The following is a 19,522-nucleotide window of genomic DNA, read 5'->3' as shown; positions in this document are numbered from 1 at the left end:
CCTAATCCCATATTTCCTGTCCTCACACTTCTAGAGTCTCCTTCCCCTTCTACACTAACACCCATCATTCCTTCTTCCTCTGCCACACATCCTGATTCTGACCCACCTATCCCTCCAACTTCTTCACCTGATGAATCCCTGCCTCAAACTGCTCCTGATCCTCCCAGGAAATCCTCCAGACCTAGTAGGCCTCCTTCTTGGCTTCAAGACTACATCACCACCCCTGCAACTAACTCCTGCCCTTTTCCCATTGCTACTCAAATCTCCTATGATCATATCTCTCCCTTTTACAGCTCTTGCCTTGCTTCCTATTCAGCTATCTCTGAGCCAACCTCCTACAGAGCTGCATCCCTTGACCCCCAATGGGTCCAAGCCATGCAGCTAGAGATTGATGCCTTAGAGGCTAATCATACATGGTCCCTAGTTGACTTGCCTCCTGGCAAGAAATCTATTGGCTGTAAGTGGGTTTACAAGATTAAATACCAATCTACAGGTGAGATTGAAAGACTGAAAGCTAGACTGGTGGCCAAGGGATTCAATCAGCAGGCTGGTTTGGACTACAGTGAAACCTTCAGCCCAGTTGCAAAGATGGTCACTGTGCGAGCAGTTGTAGCTCTTGCTGCCTTTAGGGGCTGGTTTATTCATCAGATGGATGTCCACAATGCTTTTCTCAATGGGGACTTAGTGGAGGAAGTGTACATGACTATTCCTGAAGGGTTTGCTAGACAGGGGGAGTCCTCTACTAAAGTCTGCAAACTCCATAAATCTTTGTATGGGCTCAAACAAGCTCCCAGACAGTGGAACTTGAAGCTGACTGAATCCTTGCTGAAGCTGGGCTTTCACCAAAGTCATCATGACTATTCTTTGTTCACCAGACAAGTTGACAGTGATATACTTGTGGTACTAGTCTATGTAGATGATCTGCTAGTCACGGGGAGCAACACAAGGTTAGTAGAAACTACAAAAGGAGATCTGCAAAAACAATTCAAAATGAAAGACTTAGGTGAGCTGAAGTTTTTCTTAGGCATTGAGTGTGCCAGATCCAGTCAAGGAATTCATATGTACCAAAGGAAATATGCTTTGGAACTGATTGCTGAATGTGGCCTAGGAGGAGCTAAACCTGCAGAAACACCATTAGAGCAGAACAAAAAACTTACATCAGTGAAATATGATGAACTGATTCCATCTGAGAGCAGTTCTGATGATCACCTACTGCAACAACCTGAAAGATATCAAAGACTTGTGGGCAGACTCTTGTACCTCACCATGACCAGACCTGATATAGCCTTTCCAGTACAGGTACTGAACCAGTACATGCATAATCCCAAAGATTCACACATGGAGGCAGCACTTAGAGTTGTCAGATACCTTAAGGAAGCTCCAGGTCTTGGACTACTAATGCTATCTGATCAGACAAATACACTAACTGCCTACTGTGATTCAGACTGGGGAGCTTGTCTTGAAACAAGAAGATCAGTTACTGGATATCTGGTAAAGTTTGGTGGAGCCTTGATCTCTTGGAAATCAAAGAAACAAGAGACAGTGTCCAGAAGCTCAGCTGAAGCTGAGTTTAGAAGCATGGCCAACTGCGCAGCTGAGGTTACCTGGCTGGTAAGCTTGTTCAAAGAACTAGGAGTTCCCATTGAACTTCCTGTGAATATGATATGTGACAGCAAAGCAGCAATCCAAATTGCTGCAAATCCTATCTTCCATGAAAGGACCAAACACATTGATATAGACTGTCATTTTGTAAGAGAGAGGATATGTCAAGGAATACTGAAAACTAACTTCATTCATACCAAGGATCAACTAGCTGATATTCTCACAAAAGGCTTAGGCAAAACACAGCATCAACAACTACTGAACAAACTTGGTGTACTGAATCTCTTCAAACCATGAGCTTGAGGAGGAGTGTTAACCATAGTTGGTAGTGGCAAGCAACATGGTTAAGAAGTTGTTAGAATTAGTTATGAATTAGTTACAACTTGTTAGATGTAGGTAGAAAGTTTGTTAGTAACTGAATTAGTTACTAAGTATATTTGTACATATACTCAATACATCACTTTGTACAAATAGGATAGTATATAAGGGTGTAAGACCCCACTGATGAATACACACAATTCATTTTACAAATTTTCTTTCTCTCTCTATACTCTTCTCCTCCTTCTCTCTACTCTTCATCTCTTCATCTTCTCTTCTCTGATCTGTGGTCACTGTGGGCTTCATCCTCGTTGCCTTCTTTGCTTCCATTTGTTGTTTGTAAAGACTCCATTGATGGAGTCATCAGAATCTATACAATATTTGAATTTCTCAAGAACAATAAAGAAGAAGTAGAATTTCAAAAACGATGAAGAGTCTAATACATATGGTACATTTTAAGATGCTTTCTAATACAATGTGTATCTACAATACATGTTACTTTACATCTCTATCTATGATACAAAGATTGAATTGCTCAAAACAGCCAAAGAAGAAGAGAAGATTCAAAGAGAATAAGAGAAGATTCAGAAGCCACCTCAAGTTTTAGCAAAAGGATATTCATAATAAAACCTAAGCTTATCGAGTTCACTACGAATGAGGACAGTGATGTTATATTCTTAGAATCTGAGTTCTGGGAATTCCTGAATTTTATTTCTAATGGGATTAATCATTTTTTATCTTTCCTTGTTGGGCTCATTTCCTCTTGACAAATTATTGATCAAAATAGCTGTTTTGAATTGAATAGAGGAGGAGGATGAAGCAAAAAAGCAATACGGAGGGGGGGGGGGGGGGGGTTGGCAATATTTTTTTGAGACAGGCTGGGAGGGGGGAGAGTGTCGAGATCGAGATCGAGAGAGTCTGCTAGGAAAAAGGAAATCTTTCATTGGATTATGTAATTTTTTTCAAACTATAGTTGGGTTGAGTAGATATATTAGCTATGCTTGCTTAGTTATGCAGTTTTTTTAAAAAGGAATAAGTAAAATTGAGAATCTAGTTTTGAAATAGTGGACAAGTAAAAGTGAATAATGAGTATTTTTTTATTCTTAACATTAATTATTTATCCTCCAAATCATTTTTCGTGACTTAAGACTAAACATCAATTAATCCATGTCAATCGTTTCTTAAAAGACCTGAAAAATTGAAATTGAATAAGTAAAAGTGAACGGGGGAAGTACAAGGTAAGAAAGTGTAAAATTACGGGGAAACAACATTTAATTATAAGGAATCGGAAAGATTCTTGGAAATGAAGTGGTTCAATCTTGAGTCGACATTTTCAATTTTAGTCATGAAAAGAATGACATAAATTGATGTTTTAAACTTCAATAAGAAGTACCGTTCAATCTCTATTGATTATATATTATTATTATTATTATATATATGGTACACTTGTTGTGTTATATGAAAGTTGCTGGCTATTGTGAGCATGATGTGTTGCAGATTGGCAAGTTCTCCATCACAGTAGTAGTAGTGTACAAGAAAGTACTATGGGAGGTCCCAAAAGTGCAATGATGATAAATGATATGTAATAACAAAGATGTCCAAAATGAATCTTTATATTCAGGCTGGCTATAATGAATAGGCTTGCAACAAAGGGAAGGTTGGCTATTTTGCTTGAGACTTTTCCCATACCTATAAATAGTCGTTTAAAATGTTTTGAAAGATAATTTTTAACCAACAAACATAAATCTTATAACCTAAGCGAAGAGGAGAACACAAAGAGAGGATTTTAAATCTAGAAAGACCGGGAACCAGCTAGGAGTCGCCGTGGAGGCAGAGATTTGTGGTTTATCATTTCTTCTCTATATTAATTGTTTTTATGTTTTTCTTTTAGATGATTTGTTGTAATTTCTTGTCACGATCCAATTCACCAGGCCATGCGGGCACCTACTCTAACACCTAGATAGTAGAACCCTTACAAAAAATACATGTGAAAGTTTGACAAAAAGCCATTAATAGCCAAAAATAGCAGTGAAAACACCGTAAATGAAAATTTTAAAACTCCAATTTGATTACAAGAAAACACTTTAACACTCCAAGAATACTAGTCTAAGTAGGTACAAGAGCTTCTAAAGATACAGAGTATAAATAAAAATAAGACATAGCTCCCACCATAAGGAAGGAAGAGTAGAAGCTGTTGGAGACTCATATTCGTCTTCACCTATGAAACATCACTGACCCTGCAACCAGACTATGCCAAGTGGTATAGCAAGAGTAGTATCAGTACAAACAATACGTACTGGTAGGCATCATCGGTCAACCCGATACCCACTGCATAATATAAAGGAATCGACAAGAAGAAAATATGCTCTTAAGAGATTCACCGCCAAACCTTATGCAAAACTCTTATCATTCTCATTAAATTCACTCAAGCCTAACTCTCATCCCTTCTAATTGGTTCGCTGCCAACTCTAATACAAATCAAGGCCTAACCCTTCTATCACATAGAGGAGATTCCAAACTACGGGTCATACAACTCTGTCTACAAGTCTTTACCTTTAGCTTTCACACCAACACCTGACCCTAGAATAATTAATATCTCACTTGGAAAAGAAAAACATTTAAGTGAACTAAGACTTTCCTCTTAACCGGACTGGCCCGCTATGGCGGGACTTATCCTGCTCTGGTGGCCTCGCCACAGCGGGATTCCTCCCACCAGAGCGACCTAGCCGGAGACAGTAACTCCGACTTCTCCCTCAAATCCCTTTTTTCATATATACCAACAGGACACCATCAATATCCGACTCTAAGTCACTAATTTTATTAAACCACACATCAATTTCTCTCCACTTGTTTACCACGATCTCATACCTACGATACATATGCATCTAGCAACCATAACATAACTTAAACATTTCTATTTATAGAAACACATTAACAATTTACCATTTTAAGAGTAATATACAGTTCACCGTGCAATTCTCAATTACAACTGTTAACATGACAACACTTGGACCTTCGGTCCTTTTCTATCAATTATTACACAGAATGGGCATGCTCAAATATATATCAAGTCAGTTTTTCTATCATCACACATATAGTCAAGATCAATTTACAGATGATAGCCACACAATGGTTCTCTCATGGAACTCATACTCAAATTATTAGTGTGTCGGCGTGACATCCGATCTAATATATGTCGGAATGACACCCGATCTAATATATGTGTCGGAACATGACACTCGATCCAATATATGTGTCGAAATGTGACACCCAATCCAATATATGTGTCAAAATGCGACACCCGATTCAATATCACAATCACAATCCACAATGAATAGTTTACATACTTGCACAATCAAGTAGCAGATTCATTGCATGTAATTGTTCACAATAGTCATTTCATTAGTTACATTCTATCTTTTCCTTCATTAATAATATTTCATCAAGCCTTCTTTATTTAAGGCATCACTTTTGGAGAGCAAGTTCAAGATTATGAATTTCATAGTCCTGGGATTGTAGACCCATTACAACAACATATCAACCATTCAACCACAACAATTAAATAAATAGAAGACGTCATAACCTTATTCAATCACTATTGAGAGTCTCTCTATGATATAGACCAACCATAACTTATAACCACACATAATTAATAGGTTCATTCAATGGATAATTAATAGGTTCATTCAAGAGATTTATCAATACTAGATCAATTACCTTCTCCCCTTACTTCATGGTTTACATTACTCAGATAATTCACATAGAACCATCAATCATATCAATAAGCAGTATTACAATTATCAATCAAAAACTATACTATTATCACTAGTCATAGGATAATCATACCCACATGGTGCATTCCTATCCTAAACAACAATAACAATACAATCAGCCATCCAAACTCCGTGCCCGAAGGACTAGACATGAAATCTCCTATCAATTACAATATAGAATGCGTGGGAACAAATTTACAACTAATCAATTAGAGAAACCTAGCCTACCTAGGTGCCAAGCATTCATGAAGAGATAACACCGCTGAAATCATTGGTTCCAGATGTTCTATGGGCAAGACCAGATTGAATTCTCCGGGTTGAAGCCTTCCAAAAGCTAAGATTCCCTCCCCTCCACTTCTTCATTCAAGAACAATCTTTTTGGAGGGTTTTGCAGAAACCCTCACCTCTAACTCACACTTGGGAGAAGTGGAAAAAATAAAAAATTCGTGACTTAAGTTCTTTCCCACGATCTTCCACTCTGACGGCGCTGCGGGGCGGGACCATCCCTCTCTGACGAGATAGTGGGATCCAGTCAAACCAGATTCTTGTGATTTCTTTTTAATCAAAATTAACGAGGTTCGGATCGTTACATTTCTCCATGTCTATGTGAAACTATATTTCTCGTTTTGAGGTTAGGTCCTAGTATGAATGTTGTCGTCATGTACTTGAGTTGATTTGCATATATCTATCGTATGGGTTGTTTGTCTAACTTTATGCTCACAATTCTATTGATTCGAGATCAATAGGATAAATATATATTCTATAATGGAACTCTAGAGAGGAAAGTTAAATATTGAATATGAGTTAAATAGAGTAGCTAGGATGCGTTACAGTCCTTCGGAAATAAATTTGTGGCTAGGTTAGAGATATACCTAGCTAGTTTGCCCTATTCGGTTCACATACTGGAGATCTAAATGCACTCATGTTGCTAACATATCATTACTTAACAATATAGATATGGGTCAATTATGAATAGAAGATTAATGACTCGAGAGACAATGATCATATTATCAATCCAGTAAATCAACAACTCGATAGTAATTTCTATGATAACTAAACTGCATACACAATATTTACTAGCAAATCCATAGCCTAGATAGTTTTCATCTCATTGATTACATAAAAAACAACAACATTCATTAGTTTTTTTTTTCATATCTAGTTTAGTTCACTAGCAATTAAACCTTGAGATTTTATAGCTTGAATAAATAATTAGGACTAGTTCAATTTAGTAAAAGGTTAATCATAAATCCTATGAACTCGACATTCAATTGCTTGTAATCACTATATAACATGCACGACTATGTATACTTGTATGTGCAAAATTGGGAGCAACAAGTGGCCACAGCAAGGGGGCATCAGTGTATAGGATGACTTTGCTGCAACAATCAAAAAAGGAGATCGCCACAGATTATTACTAAACAGATTGTTCAGGAGGCAGTTTTCCGACTTAGTTTGTTCCCTATATATGAGATAGTACCAAATTTTATTTTTTGTATTAAAGACTTAATTTGTTCTCTTTCCTAATCTCGCTCGCGCCTCTTCTCCTAACATATAGCAATCAATCGTAATTAAATAAACTATAACTATAAATCTCTAATTACTACCGTCATTTTGAAAGATACCCTTAAAAATGTAGTACTGCTATGTAAGAACAATTCTTTACCAACTAAATAAATATAAGGACCCATTTTTGTCATTTTCTCTCCTTTTTCCTCTTCTTTCCGGTTTACAGTTTTCGCCTTTGCAATCTCCATTTCTTTTGCAATAAAAGTGTTAACAGAAAATAAAAATTAAAAAAATCTTGAATCCCCATCTGCTCAAAGCTTTTAGATGAACAACGCCATGCGTGATTCGAAACTACAGCAATGAAACGCTCGAAAGTGCCCAAAATCTACACCATTCCATGGAGGAGGTAAATGGTGGATTGATCAAGTTGATCTGTTGTGTTAAGAATTCCGATTGGGGCCGCATTGGTCGGGAATCTACTGTTGCACGTCTCTATTATCGAAATACTGGGATCAATATTGATCACAACCAGCCCTATGCTGAATTTTGGATGGGCACACACGAGTCTGGCCCCTCCTATGTTGGGGACACACAAAATCTGACATTGAAGGATTGGATTGAAAGAAACCCTAGTGTCCTTGGAGAAACCGTTTTGAACAAGTGGGGTACCAATTTTCCCTTTCTCTTCAAGGTTTGTTTCATCTGTTTTTAAAATTAAAAATTAAAATTTAAAAAATTGTACTTTGAAAAAAAACATTTAAAATGTTTTACATAGTTTGGATCTCGAAAAAGTGAAAAGTGACACATACAAATTGGGACAGAGGGAGTACATATTATCTATTTGTTTGATTTTCTGGAATTTCCATTAGGTTGATTTGTGCAACTGGTACCTTTTTAAATTTTTTTTTTAAAATTTTTTTATGGTTGGTGCTGCCAGTGGAACCCAAACCTTAGATGAAATGGTTCACATAATTCAAAACAAATCAGGGAATACTAAAACGGCTCTCTTAGTGAATCTTTTAAAGTTTTGATTTTGATCATGCTATGTAGTAGCAGTACACTAATGTGTTATGAGCCAATTGTCCCTCGTTGGATAAAAAAGAGAAATGTTAATGAGTTTATAAACTAAATGGGTTCTCTCACCTATCAGCTTAGTCTTTTGGGTTCGGTTCTCTTTTTGGTCTATAATGCATAAGAACTACTAGAGTGACTCCAATTATGGCCTTTGGTATTGACATTGTCTGCATCTGAGAAAATCCAGATAAGACAATTCAGATTAATTTCATACATTTTAAGTGAGTGTAAGTCTTATATACATGTTTTTATAGTATGGATAAATAGGTTTCTAACATTTCTTTTGTTTTTAGGTATTATCTGTTGCCAAAGCTTTGTCCATACAGGCCCATCCAGACAAGGATTTGGCCACTTCTCTGCATAAAGAGCAGCCTTCTGCATACAAGGATGACAATCACAAACCCGAGATGGCTTTGGCGCTGACACAGTTTGAAGCTTTATGTGGGTTTGTCAGTCTTGAGGTACTCAAGGACTTAGCGTTTATGTTAGCTTAGTTAATATTTGGAGTTTTGATAGACTTTCATACTCTCAAATGATGCACATTTCAGGTGCATATAAATTTACTATATTCCTTAAAAGTGATTCTGTAGAAGCACTTTTATGCAATAATCTGGAGTCCTACAATTAGTTCAAGTGGCAAAGGTTAAGGGACTTGTAACTTAGGTCACAAGTACAAGCTATGCGCCATGCGAACTAAGCTTGGCATTTAAGTGGAGAAAGGTAGAAGGACGGGCCCATTATCCCTGAGTTTCGAAGGCTAGGTTTGTCCTAAGGGTTGGCTCCTGATGGATTCCTTGGTCATTAAAAAAGCATATGTGGTGCAGTCGAGAGGCTACAGTGCCCATTTTTGATAGATAATAAGATCACTTGACTGCTTCTATGTACACGAACATCTCATTCAAAATCTGATATTTTGTTAAGCTTCTCTTCATTGGCAATATCATGAGTGTGAACCTGTCCTATTAAAATAATTATTATGAATAGTTTAAAAGTAAATGTTTGTTTTGTATTCTACTATTTAAACATTTTCTTTTTTTTTAAAAAAAAATAGTATGGAATTGAGCTTGTGGTTCCTCCCCTGACAACCAGATGTCCAAATTTTAAACTTAAGAGAGTAAAATTATCTGAAATGCGAAAAAGAGTTCCAGATGGCATTTTGCATCCCCTCCTTCCTTGTCCAGGTGAAATGAAAGGCTGCTAACTGGGTATTCTGGTTGACACACCTGTTAAGAAGCTAGCATAGTTTGCTTTCTTTTTTTGAGTTCAAAAGTTGTGCAATTTATGTAAGGCTGTTTCTGCTTCTGGTTCAAAACATACTAGTTGTGCAAAACTAGTATGGTAATTTGGTTGACAAGCTTCTTGTTATGAGAGATCTAGAAATGGGGTAGGGCTGATAGAGTTGAATCCAAAGATTTTAAGTAAGTGGCTATGGAGCTGCAATGACAATGAGTAAGAATTTAGTGTAAATATATTTATATAAAAAAATTCAACTATAAATGTATAGTTCAAACCAATAGCCAGGAGTTGATGTAGATCCATCATTGGCAGGACAGGCAGTAATATACCTTATTCATGTGGTTGATTTTCTAGATTTTCTCTGACAAGATTAGGAACGAAGACATAGGGGGTAAGGTGGGAATGACCTCCGTAGTGGACAAGATAGGGGAAGCGAGACTGAGATGGTCCAGGCACGTGAAGAGGAGGAGCACAGATGCGCCAGTGAGAAGGTACGATAGGTTGGCAGTGATAGATTTTAGGAGAGGTTGAGGTAGACCGAGATTTGGGAGAGGTGATTAGACTGGACATGACACATCTTCCGCTCACCAAGAACATGACTCTAAATAGGAGAGCAGTGAGATGGAAGAATAGGGTAGAAGGTTTGTAGGTAGTTGAGTAATTTCTCTCTTTTCTGTTGGAGAGGATGGTTCTAGTTTAGATCACCTTCTCTACTCCCTCTTCTCCTTACCATTATTATGATTCCTTCTTTCGTCCAACTTTGACACTATTGTTGTTTCTTTTACTTTGATTATCTTTACTATTTCTTTTTTTTTTTGAGAAGGTAACAACTTGTATTCTATTCCAACAACAACAACCCAGTGAAATCCCACAACATGGGGTCTGGGGAGGGTAGAATGTACGCAGACCTTACTCCTACCAAGGTAGGACGGCTGTTTCCTGGAGACCCTCGGCTCAGTAAAAGCATAAATGCATAAAAAAAATGTTAGATAAGAATAGGAAATTAAAAGCTTTATGAGAAAAACAACAAACAAATAACGAATAGATAACAAATAAATACAAATAAATAAATACAAATAACAAATAACGATTAAATAAATAATGATAGCGTCACAGGTTCAATAGAGTAATTAAAGCATAGAAAGTAATAAATAATAACATAAATAACAGAAATCAGAATTCACAGCGCAAGAGATCGTAATGCACTACTACGCCTATGAATAGAGAAGAATAACGAGACTATGAACTAGCATTCTACCCTAATGTGGGTCCTCCACACCCTCCTATCTAAGGTCATGTCCTCCGTAAGCTGTAACTGTGCCATGTCCTGTCTAATCACCTCTCCCCAATACTTTTTCGGCCTACCCCTACCTCTTCTGTAACCATCCATGGCCAGCCTCTCACACCTCCGCACTGGGGCATCTGTGTCTCTCCTCTTCACATGTCCATACCATCTCAGTCGCATTTCCAAAAAAAACAAAACCCGCCACAACATATTACAGGTTCCTAATTACAATTGTGGAGAGTAGCAGGAAGATCTTCAATCCTATAGCAAAATTTACAAAGAACCTAAAACATCTGTAACTGATTCTAGATCTTCCGTGTAATCCTGTGTACACCAAAAATGAAACAAAACTAAGCAGTTCATCTTAATCTTCTGGATGGAATTACTCGTCTTGGAAGCATCTGAGATTTCTTTCTTTCAACTCAGACAACCAAATGCAAGCCAGAATGATGTTCCATCTCTCTTTATGCCCAGTAATGCTTGCATAACTGCTCCATATCCTCAAATTCTGGGTAACTCTGCTAGGCATAACCCAGTTCATGCCCTTCAAATTGATGAAAACATTCCACAAAATGTTGGTTATCCTACAGTGAAGGAAGAGATGGGTGACAGTCTCTGCTTACCACATAGAAAGCACCTAGGACTCAGTTGAATATTTCTCTTCATAAGGTTTTCCTGGGTCAAAACTTCCTGCTTAGCCAGAAGCCAAGTAAAACAAGACACTTTGTAGGGGATTGTAGTTTTCCGTATCAACTTCGATGGCCACCCATTCCTCTGACTGTTACAAGGATTAACTTCTTGTAGGCTTTTTTGACACTGAAACTGTCTTCATTGTGATCCTGCCATCCCAAACTACCTTGTGCGTCAGTAGTTCCTTTGAACTGCCCCAAGACCAGGTAAAAGTCCACCAACCTCTGGATCTCCCAGTCATTCAGAGATCTTCTAAAACTCAGATTCCACCCTTGGTTTGACCATATCTCTGCCACAGTGGCCCTTTGCTGCTGGTTTAGGGTGAAAATATCCGGGAACAAAGCTTTTAAAGATCCTTGTTCTAGCCATCTATCTTCCCAAAAGAGGTCTTCCTGCCATTACCCCAATTTGATACTGCAGTTTCCTCTGAGCTTTGACCAATGGTTTCTGATGGCTCTCCAAAGGCTTGATCCATAAGTGCTAGTGGCCATTTTAGTTATTTAATGATCCTCCATTTCATATTTGGCCTGTATTACATCTTTCCACAGTACTTGCTCACTGGAGGCAAATCTCCACAGCCGCTTCATCATAAGTCACTGGTTCTGGATTTTTAAATTCCTTACCCCCATCCCCCCTGCCTGTTTATTCTTAATCAGAGTATCCCACTTAACCGAGTGAAATTTCTTGGTTTCACTATTTCCTTCCCACAGGAAGGTTTTTCTCAAAGCATGTAGTCTATCAATTACATCATCAAGAATAGGGAAAAGAGACATCATATAGGTAGGCATAGAGTCAAAAACACTGTTGATGAGTGTTAATCTTCCTCCTAAAGAAAGGTACTGGCTCTTCCCATTCACCAACCTTTTTTCACATTTTTCAATCACCCCATTCCAGATGCCTATGGATTTGCTTTTGGCTCCCAAAGGCATCCCCAAGTATGTAGTTGGTAGGTCTCCTATCCTTCCACCCAAAATCCTAGCCAGAGAGGGTAAATCAGGGACTTCATTTACTGGATACAAGAAACTCTTGTTCCAATTGATGTGAATCCCTGAGATAGCTTCAAAGAGAACAAGGATTACCCTTAAAATCTTGAGTTGGTTCCTGTTTGCATCACGGAAGACAAGAGTGTCATCTGCATATTGTAAGTGAGTAATTTCCAAAACAGCCCCCACTCTCCTGGATACCCTAAAACCTCTCAACCACAACTTTTCTTGAGCAATTTTCAACATATTATTTAGCCCCTCCATAGCAATAACAAAAAGGATAGGAGATAATGGGTCTCCTTGTCTTAAACCTCTCTGTGAAGAGAAGAAACCTGTAGGGGAGCCATTTATTAGAACTGAGAATTTCACAGTGCTGATGCAAAACTTCATCCATCTTAACCATCTACCTCCAAAACCCCTTTTAGAAAGAGTCTCCAGCAGGAACTCCCAATTGAGGTGGTCATAAGCTTTTTGAATGTCCAACTTACATAGGATGCCTGGGACACTGCTTCTAGTTCTAGTGTCAACACACTCATTTGTCATAAGAGTGGCGTCCATTATTTGTCTCCCTTTTATGAAGGCCAATTGTTGGGGGTCCACCAGTTTATGCATAACCATTTTGATTTTCTCAGTGAGTAATTTGGAGATGATCTTGTACACACTACCAATTAGGCTAATAGGTCTGAAGTCAGTGAGCTCCTTAGCACCCATTTTTTTGGAATTAAAGCCACATAGGTTTTGCTATCAACAGCCTCTCTGTCCCACCAAAGGTAGGGGTAAGATTTGTGTACACCCCACCCTCCCCAGTTAGAGGTATGCTGTTGTATATAAATCTATGACAAGATGAGAAAGACTACTAAAAGCCATAGGACCTTAAGTGTACAAACATGAGTACATGACTAGTTAGATTATTTTTTTTTGATTGTGATAACAAGTACATTGATTTTTTTCTAGGAGCTCAAACTGATTGTTCGTACTACACCCGAGATTGTGGAAGTGATTGGTAATGCAAAAGCAGAGCAAGTCTTGAACTTGAATGCGGATGATGGGAAGGAGGAAGTTAGATTACTACTACAATCAGTATTTACTGACATAATGACTGTTCGCAAGGACATGATTGCTGAAGTGTTAGCCAAGCTGATTAGTCGCCTAAACTTTGAAGACCAGGTAATCCAAATTGATCTGTGACCAAGTGAAAGTATAATTATTTTGTAATACTTGGGCATTAGTTGGATGCGTCCTTTTTATTATCTAGTGTGGTTGTAACTTGCTCATTTGGACAGTAATTCTCTTAGGTTTAGGAAATGTTTGGTCTTTATTGTCATACTTCATGTGTTTGTGTCTTAGACCAATCTCTTAACATAAAGATGTGCTTGAATGCCACTACTAACTTACATTTAGATTCCTAGATTGGGGGAATGTGGATTGCACTGGCAGACAATGTAGAATAAGTTCATTTCTGAAGAATTCGAGGGATTAGAGTATCAAAAGGTTTTACTAATTTGGGTATGGGATTTTTGGATCTTAATACTACACCTGATCTATCTCATCCATGTTCATTCACTAAAAAAAAAGAGAAAAAAATTATTCTTACATGTTACTGTGTATGGGTTAGCTGAAACGGAATTGTTATAAACTCCATCAAGTTGCTTTTGTTGTGCAATTTTATGCTAAGGAGCTATTTTTCTTGGACATGATTTGCATCTAAGTTGCTATACTTATCCTTGCAATGTGAATGATTCAGTTTTCCTTTATTTCCCATTATGGTTGAACCTTGGATGCGTCAAAAGTTTACATTCATGAAAATGACTCTTGACTGTATCTGCTGCATCAAATTCTGTCATTTTGGAAAAGATGGGAGACATGTTGATTTGAGTTTCTATTACTTGTGTTGATGCATAATGCTTATGTGGATTATGTGGTGGAGCTGAACTGCTTATGGTCTCTTCTGGCATATTAGCTGTAACTCTTGCTACTGAAATACAGCTTTCCCATTGTCTCTTATTTTTATGGATATGTGCGTTCATCTTTCATGTTTGTAGGCGAGGCATCTAACTGACAAAGAACAACTGATTCTACAACTTGAGAAGCAGTATCCAGCTGATGTTGGTGTCTTGGCTGCATACTTGTTAAATTATGTGAAACTCAACCCTGGTGAAGCTTTATATTTAGGCTCAAATGAACCTCATGCATATTTATATGGTGAATCTGTTGAATGCATGGCAAATTCAGATAATGTGATACGTGCTGGTCTAACTCCAAAGCAACGAGATGTTGAGATACTTTGTTCAATGCTCACATACAAACAGGTATTGTGAGACGCCCTTACGCTTTTACTTCATTGCCCGCGTTTGGTTAATCTTTGTGATATAGTTGGAGACTGAAGTTCACAACTGAACTTTGAATAAAGCAACAACTTTGTTATGCTTCAAAGAATAGGAGTCTAATCAATTAAAGGTTAGGCAAGAGTTCTATTATTTTGCGCTCAACATGGTGACTGAAATTGTTTGGGATATCTTCTTTTATTACGAATCCTATCAAAGAATTCAAGAGCCAGAGTTAACGAGGAAATGTTGTACGTAGGTGTTTAAGTCACGTGTCTTTTCACTATGAGAAGATACTTTAGTGTTATCTCCAATTTATTCTCTAAAAAGAAATGCATGCATTGGGCGTCTCTTTACCTATAGGAATCTGAATCAGTTTTTCTGTTGCAGGGTTTCCCTGAAATTCTGAAGGGTACTGTGGTTAATCCCTACACAATGAGATACCTCCCTCCTTTTGATGAATTCGAGGTGGACCGTTGCATTCTTCCCCAAAACTCAACTACTGTATTTCCTTCCATTCCTTGCCCTTCCATTTTTTTGGTCGTGGGGGGAGAGGGAACGATGACCACATCATCGGACGAGGTAGTTGCTGAAGGTGATGTCTTTTTTGCATCTGCAAATACCAGCATTACTGTTGCAACCTTGTCTGGTTTGCATCTATATAGAGCAGGAGTTAGCAGCAGGTTGTTTGAGTTGCATAAATAGTGTATTTAATTCTAACTCTAGCTAGGATTGATTCAAATACCAGGAATCTACACAGATGAATTTGTTGCGTTAAAGTGATATTAGTGGTAAATGAATTCTTCTCAGGTAAACATATTTTCTCCCAATTCTTTTGACATCTACATGAAAATGACTTTTTTTTAAAGAGATAATGTTAAAACCACGCATAAACTATCACCTTTTTCGCGGGTTTCATACTTCAACTATCCATTATGCTATTTACTTATCACTTTTTTTTGCAGATTTCATACCTTAACTATAGCACCCTTTGTATTAAAATACACTTTGATGTTGAGTTAGCCTACACATGCCTATTGTCGATTGAGAGTAAATATTTGACCAACTCAGTATTGAGGTGTATTTTAATACAACAAGAGTGATGGTGTTTAAGTAGATCAAAGGGAACAATAGATAATTCAGGTATAAATTTTGCTAAAAAAGGTGATAGTTTTGATGTATTTTGATTCTTCAAATTTTATTTTTACGTGACAACTTTCAAAAAAACAAAAATATTATTAATATATCCCAAGTATATTATACTGGGACTATTTTATATAATGTTAATATTCCATCAATATCTTATATATAATATTATATATTTAGTATACAAAGTATACAAATTGTATGTATAATATAATACTAAACAAAATAATTATACATATTAGTAAATATGTGCAGTATATTTAAAGGATAATTATTGTTATACCCCAAAAAAGGAAACTATTTACTTTTGAATACCTCATTACTTTCATACCCTTTATTTTTAATTATCTCGCTCATTTGATATCATGAGAGTAAATAATGTACTATGATGGTATCAAACAGTTTCGCTGAAGCACTGTCACAATGAACTATTAATGAAAAATCATGATAGTCGGCCCGTTGGTTCTTTGTCACTCCCTGAAGTGAATCAGGCAAATTATAACCAATGAAAAAGAGGTTATGGCCCCAGTCATGGTATAATCATGATGCTCGGCTGGCACCGAGAAATGATCATCAAAATAAAAAAAAGAGTGAAAAGTCGAAAGTTTTACCAAAGAAAAATTCAGAAAGTATATGTCATAGATGTGGAGGTATGCGGCACTGGTCACGGATATGTCGGTCATCAAAACGTTTGATTCAGCTATATCAGTCATCCTTGAAGAGGACAGAAAATAATTCAGAGACAAACTTTATCTCTGAAGATAATATTGAGCCTATGCATTTGGATGTAGTTGATTTCTTTAATTTTTCAGAAGACAATATGAATATTGATAAGCCTAATAATATTTAAATAATTTTCTTTTTATTTGTCTATACTAATTGATATGTTTATATTTTTCTAATCCATGTAAATAAATAAAATTTGTAGAATGGATCCTATTTTAATTATAATATTTATTTTATTTCTTTTTGAAGAAAAATATGGATATGTCTCAAATTTTGTTTGGATCAATGATCAATAACGAGGATATTTGCGTAATTGATAGTGGAACAACTCATGCCATTTTTAAAGACGAGAAATATTTTTCCAAATTTTTTAGAAGAAAAGCAAATGTTACTACAATTTCTGACAATTCAAAAATAATAGAAGGCTCCAGAAGAACTACTATATTTCTGCCTAAGGGAACAAAAATTGTTATAGAAGATGCATTATTCTCTTCTAAATCCCCAAGAAACTTGTTAAGTTTTAAAGATATCCGCAGAAATGGATATCATGTTGAGACACTAAATGAAATGAATACTAAATATCTTGGTATAACCAAAAGTGTCTCAGGCCAGAAATATATTTTAAAAAAATTATCAATTTTGTCGTATGACCTATATTATGCAAAAATTAATGCAATTGAACAACATTTGATCGTAAACCAACATTTTACTGATCTAAATACATTTGTGTTATGGCATGATCGAATAAGTCATCCTGGATCAATAATGATTAGACGAATCCTTGAAAATTCAATTGGACATCCGTTAAAGAACCAGAAAATTTTTACAAATGATGAATTTTCATGTGTTGCTTGTTATCAAGACAAATTAATTGCCAGACTATCACCCTAAAGGTTGACATCAAATCTCCTGCCCTTTTAGAGCGTATACATGGAGATATATGTGGACATATTCATCCATATAGTGGATTGTTTAGATATTTTATGGTCCTAATAGATGCATCGTCTAGATGGTCTCATGTGTGCCTCTTATAATCTCGCAACCTGGCGTTTGCGAAGTCGTTAGCACAAATAATAAGATTAAGGGCGTAATTTCCAGATTATCCAATTAAGGCTATTCGCCTTGATAATGCTGGAGAATTTACATCACAAGCTTTTGATGATTATTACTTATCAATTGGGATAAAAATTGAACATTCTGTTGCTCATGTCCATACTCAAAATGGCCTTGCAGAATCATTTATTAAGCGTCTACAATTGATAACAAGACCTCTACTAATGAAAACAAAATTATCAATTACTGTTTGAGGTCATGCTATCTTACATGAAGCAACACTTGTACGTCTCAGACCGACACATTATAATAAATAATCTTCGTCACAATTAGTATTTGGTCATGAGCCAAATATAGCCCATCTACGAATTTTCGGTTGTGCAGTAGATGTGCATGTATACAAAAATGGGCCCTCAATGAAGGTTAGGCATCTATATTGGGTTTGACTCACCCTCCATAATTTGATACCTTGAATCGTTGACCAGAGACTTATTCACTGCTCGATTTGCAGATTGTCGCTTTGATGAAATAACTTTTTCGCCATTAGAGGGAGAGAAAAGGAACCCGCAAGAGAAATTGCGTGGAAAATTTCATCACTATCTCATTTTGATCCACATAACCGCAAATGTGAGCAGGAGGTCTAGAAGATCATCCACTTACAAAAAATAGCAAATCAAATACCAGATGCATTTACTGATTTGAAATGAATAACTAAGTCACATATCCCTTTAGTGAATGTGCCTATCCGAATTGATATTCCAAAAGGACCATCTACTAGTATCATAGCTTCTAAATCCAAAACATGCCTGAAGCGTGGTAGACCATTGGGTTCAAAAGATAAAAATCTTAGAAAGAGAAACGAGAGGAATAATAAAGATGATACTACACAAGAACCTCCTGAAGAAGCTCAAGATTTGAGTAATCCTGATATTCCTGAAGAAATCAGTGAACCCAAGATTCAAGTGAATAAAGAACTTTCAATAAGTTCTATCGGTGATGAGATAAATTTAGATCGATCGAAAATTACAGTGGATAATATTTTTTCATATAATGTTACACTTAACCTCCTGCAAGATAGTGAAAGTTTTGAGCCTGAATCTATCGAAGAATGTCGACGTAGATATGATTGGCTAGAATGGCAAAAGACAATTCAATTAGAATTAGACTCACTTGCTAAACGTGATATTTTTTGACCTATAGTCCAAACCCCTGAAGGTGTAAAACCAGTTGGATATAAATGGATTTTTGTGCAAAAATGAAATGAGAGAAATAAAATTGTAAGATACAAGACACGCCTTGTTACACAAGAATTCTCTTAAAGACTCGGGGATAACTATGAAGAAATATATTCACCTGTTATGGATGGAATAACTTTTCGATATCTCATCAGTTTAGCTGTACATAAAAATCTTAAAATATATCTAATGGATGTAGTTACAACTTATCTTTATGGTTCACTTGATAATGAAATTTACATGAAAATTTCAGAAGGATTAAAATTGCTTGAAGCATGTACTAAGTCTTGGAAGATATACTCAATGAATCATTATATAGTCTGAAATAATCAAGACGTATGTGGTATAATCGATTTAGTAAGTACTTGATAAATGAAGGTTATATAAATAATGTCATTTGTCCATGTGTTTTTATTAAAAAAATGGAATCGGATTTTGTTATACTCTCCGTTTATGTCGATGACATAAATCTCATTGGAACCTCTGAAGAGGTCTAAAAGGCGATTGAATATCTAAAGAAAGAATTTGAGATGAAAGACCTTGAAAAGGCAAAACTTTGTCTAGGTCT

The 19,522-nt window shown here is 36.5% G+C and overlaps 1 protein-coding gene across 1 annotated transcript; it reads left to right on the top strand.

Annotated features, from left to right (window-relative positions):
- Positions 1 to 7,393: 7,393 nt before the first annotated feature.
- LOC129900772 (mannose-6-phosphate isomerase 1-like) lies at positions 7,394 to 15,611 on the top strand. Its single transcript, XM_055975818.1, has 5 exons — positions 7,394 to 7,893; positions 8,570 to 8,737; positions 13,425 to 13,637; positions 14,513 to 14,779; positions 15,185 to 15,611. Exons 1-5 carry the CDS (start codon positions 7,600 to 7,602, stop codon positions 15,497 to 15,499), a joined length of 1,257 nt encoding a protein of 418 aa, XP_055831793.1. The 5' UTR covers positions 7,394 to 7,599; the 3' UTR covers positions 15,500 to 15,611.
- Positions 15,612 to 19,522: the final 3,911 nt, after the last annotated feature.

The sequence above is a fragment of the Solanum dulcamara genome, chromosome 8, assembly GCF_947179165.1.
Source record: "Solanum dulcamara chromosome 8, daSolDulc1.2, whole genome shotgun sequence".
NCBI classification, from domain to species: Eukaryota; Viridiplantae; Streptophyta; class Magnoliopsida; order Solanales; family Solanaceae; genus Solanum; species Solanum dulcamara.
The sequence above is the reverse complement of the archived record's forward strand: the minus strand, read 5'-3'. Positions and strand labels throughout refer to the sequence as shown.

Bases quoted from the DNA above. Each gene is read 5' to 3' on its own strand.
- LOC129900772 (XM_055975818.1), top strand. From the start codon at position 7,600: ATGGAGGAGGTAAATGGTGGATTGATCAAGTTGATCTGTTGTGTTAAG. The intron at 7,894-8,569 runs GTTTGTTTCATC...TTTTGTTTTTAG, and splicing joins ATTTTCCCTTTCTCTTCAAG to GTATTATCTGTTGCCAAAGC. The intron at 8,738-13,424 runs GTACTCAAGGAC...ATTTTTTTCTAG, and splicing joins GTGGGTTTGTCAGTCTTGAG to GAGCTCAAACTGATTGTTCG.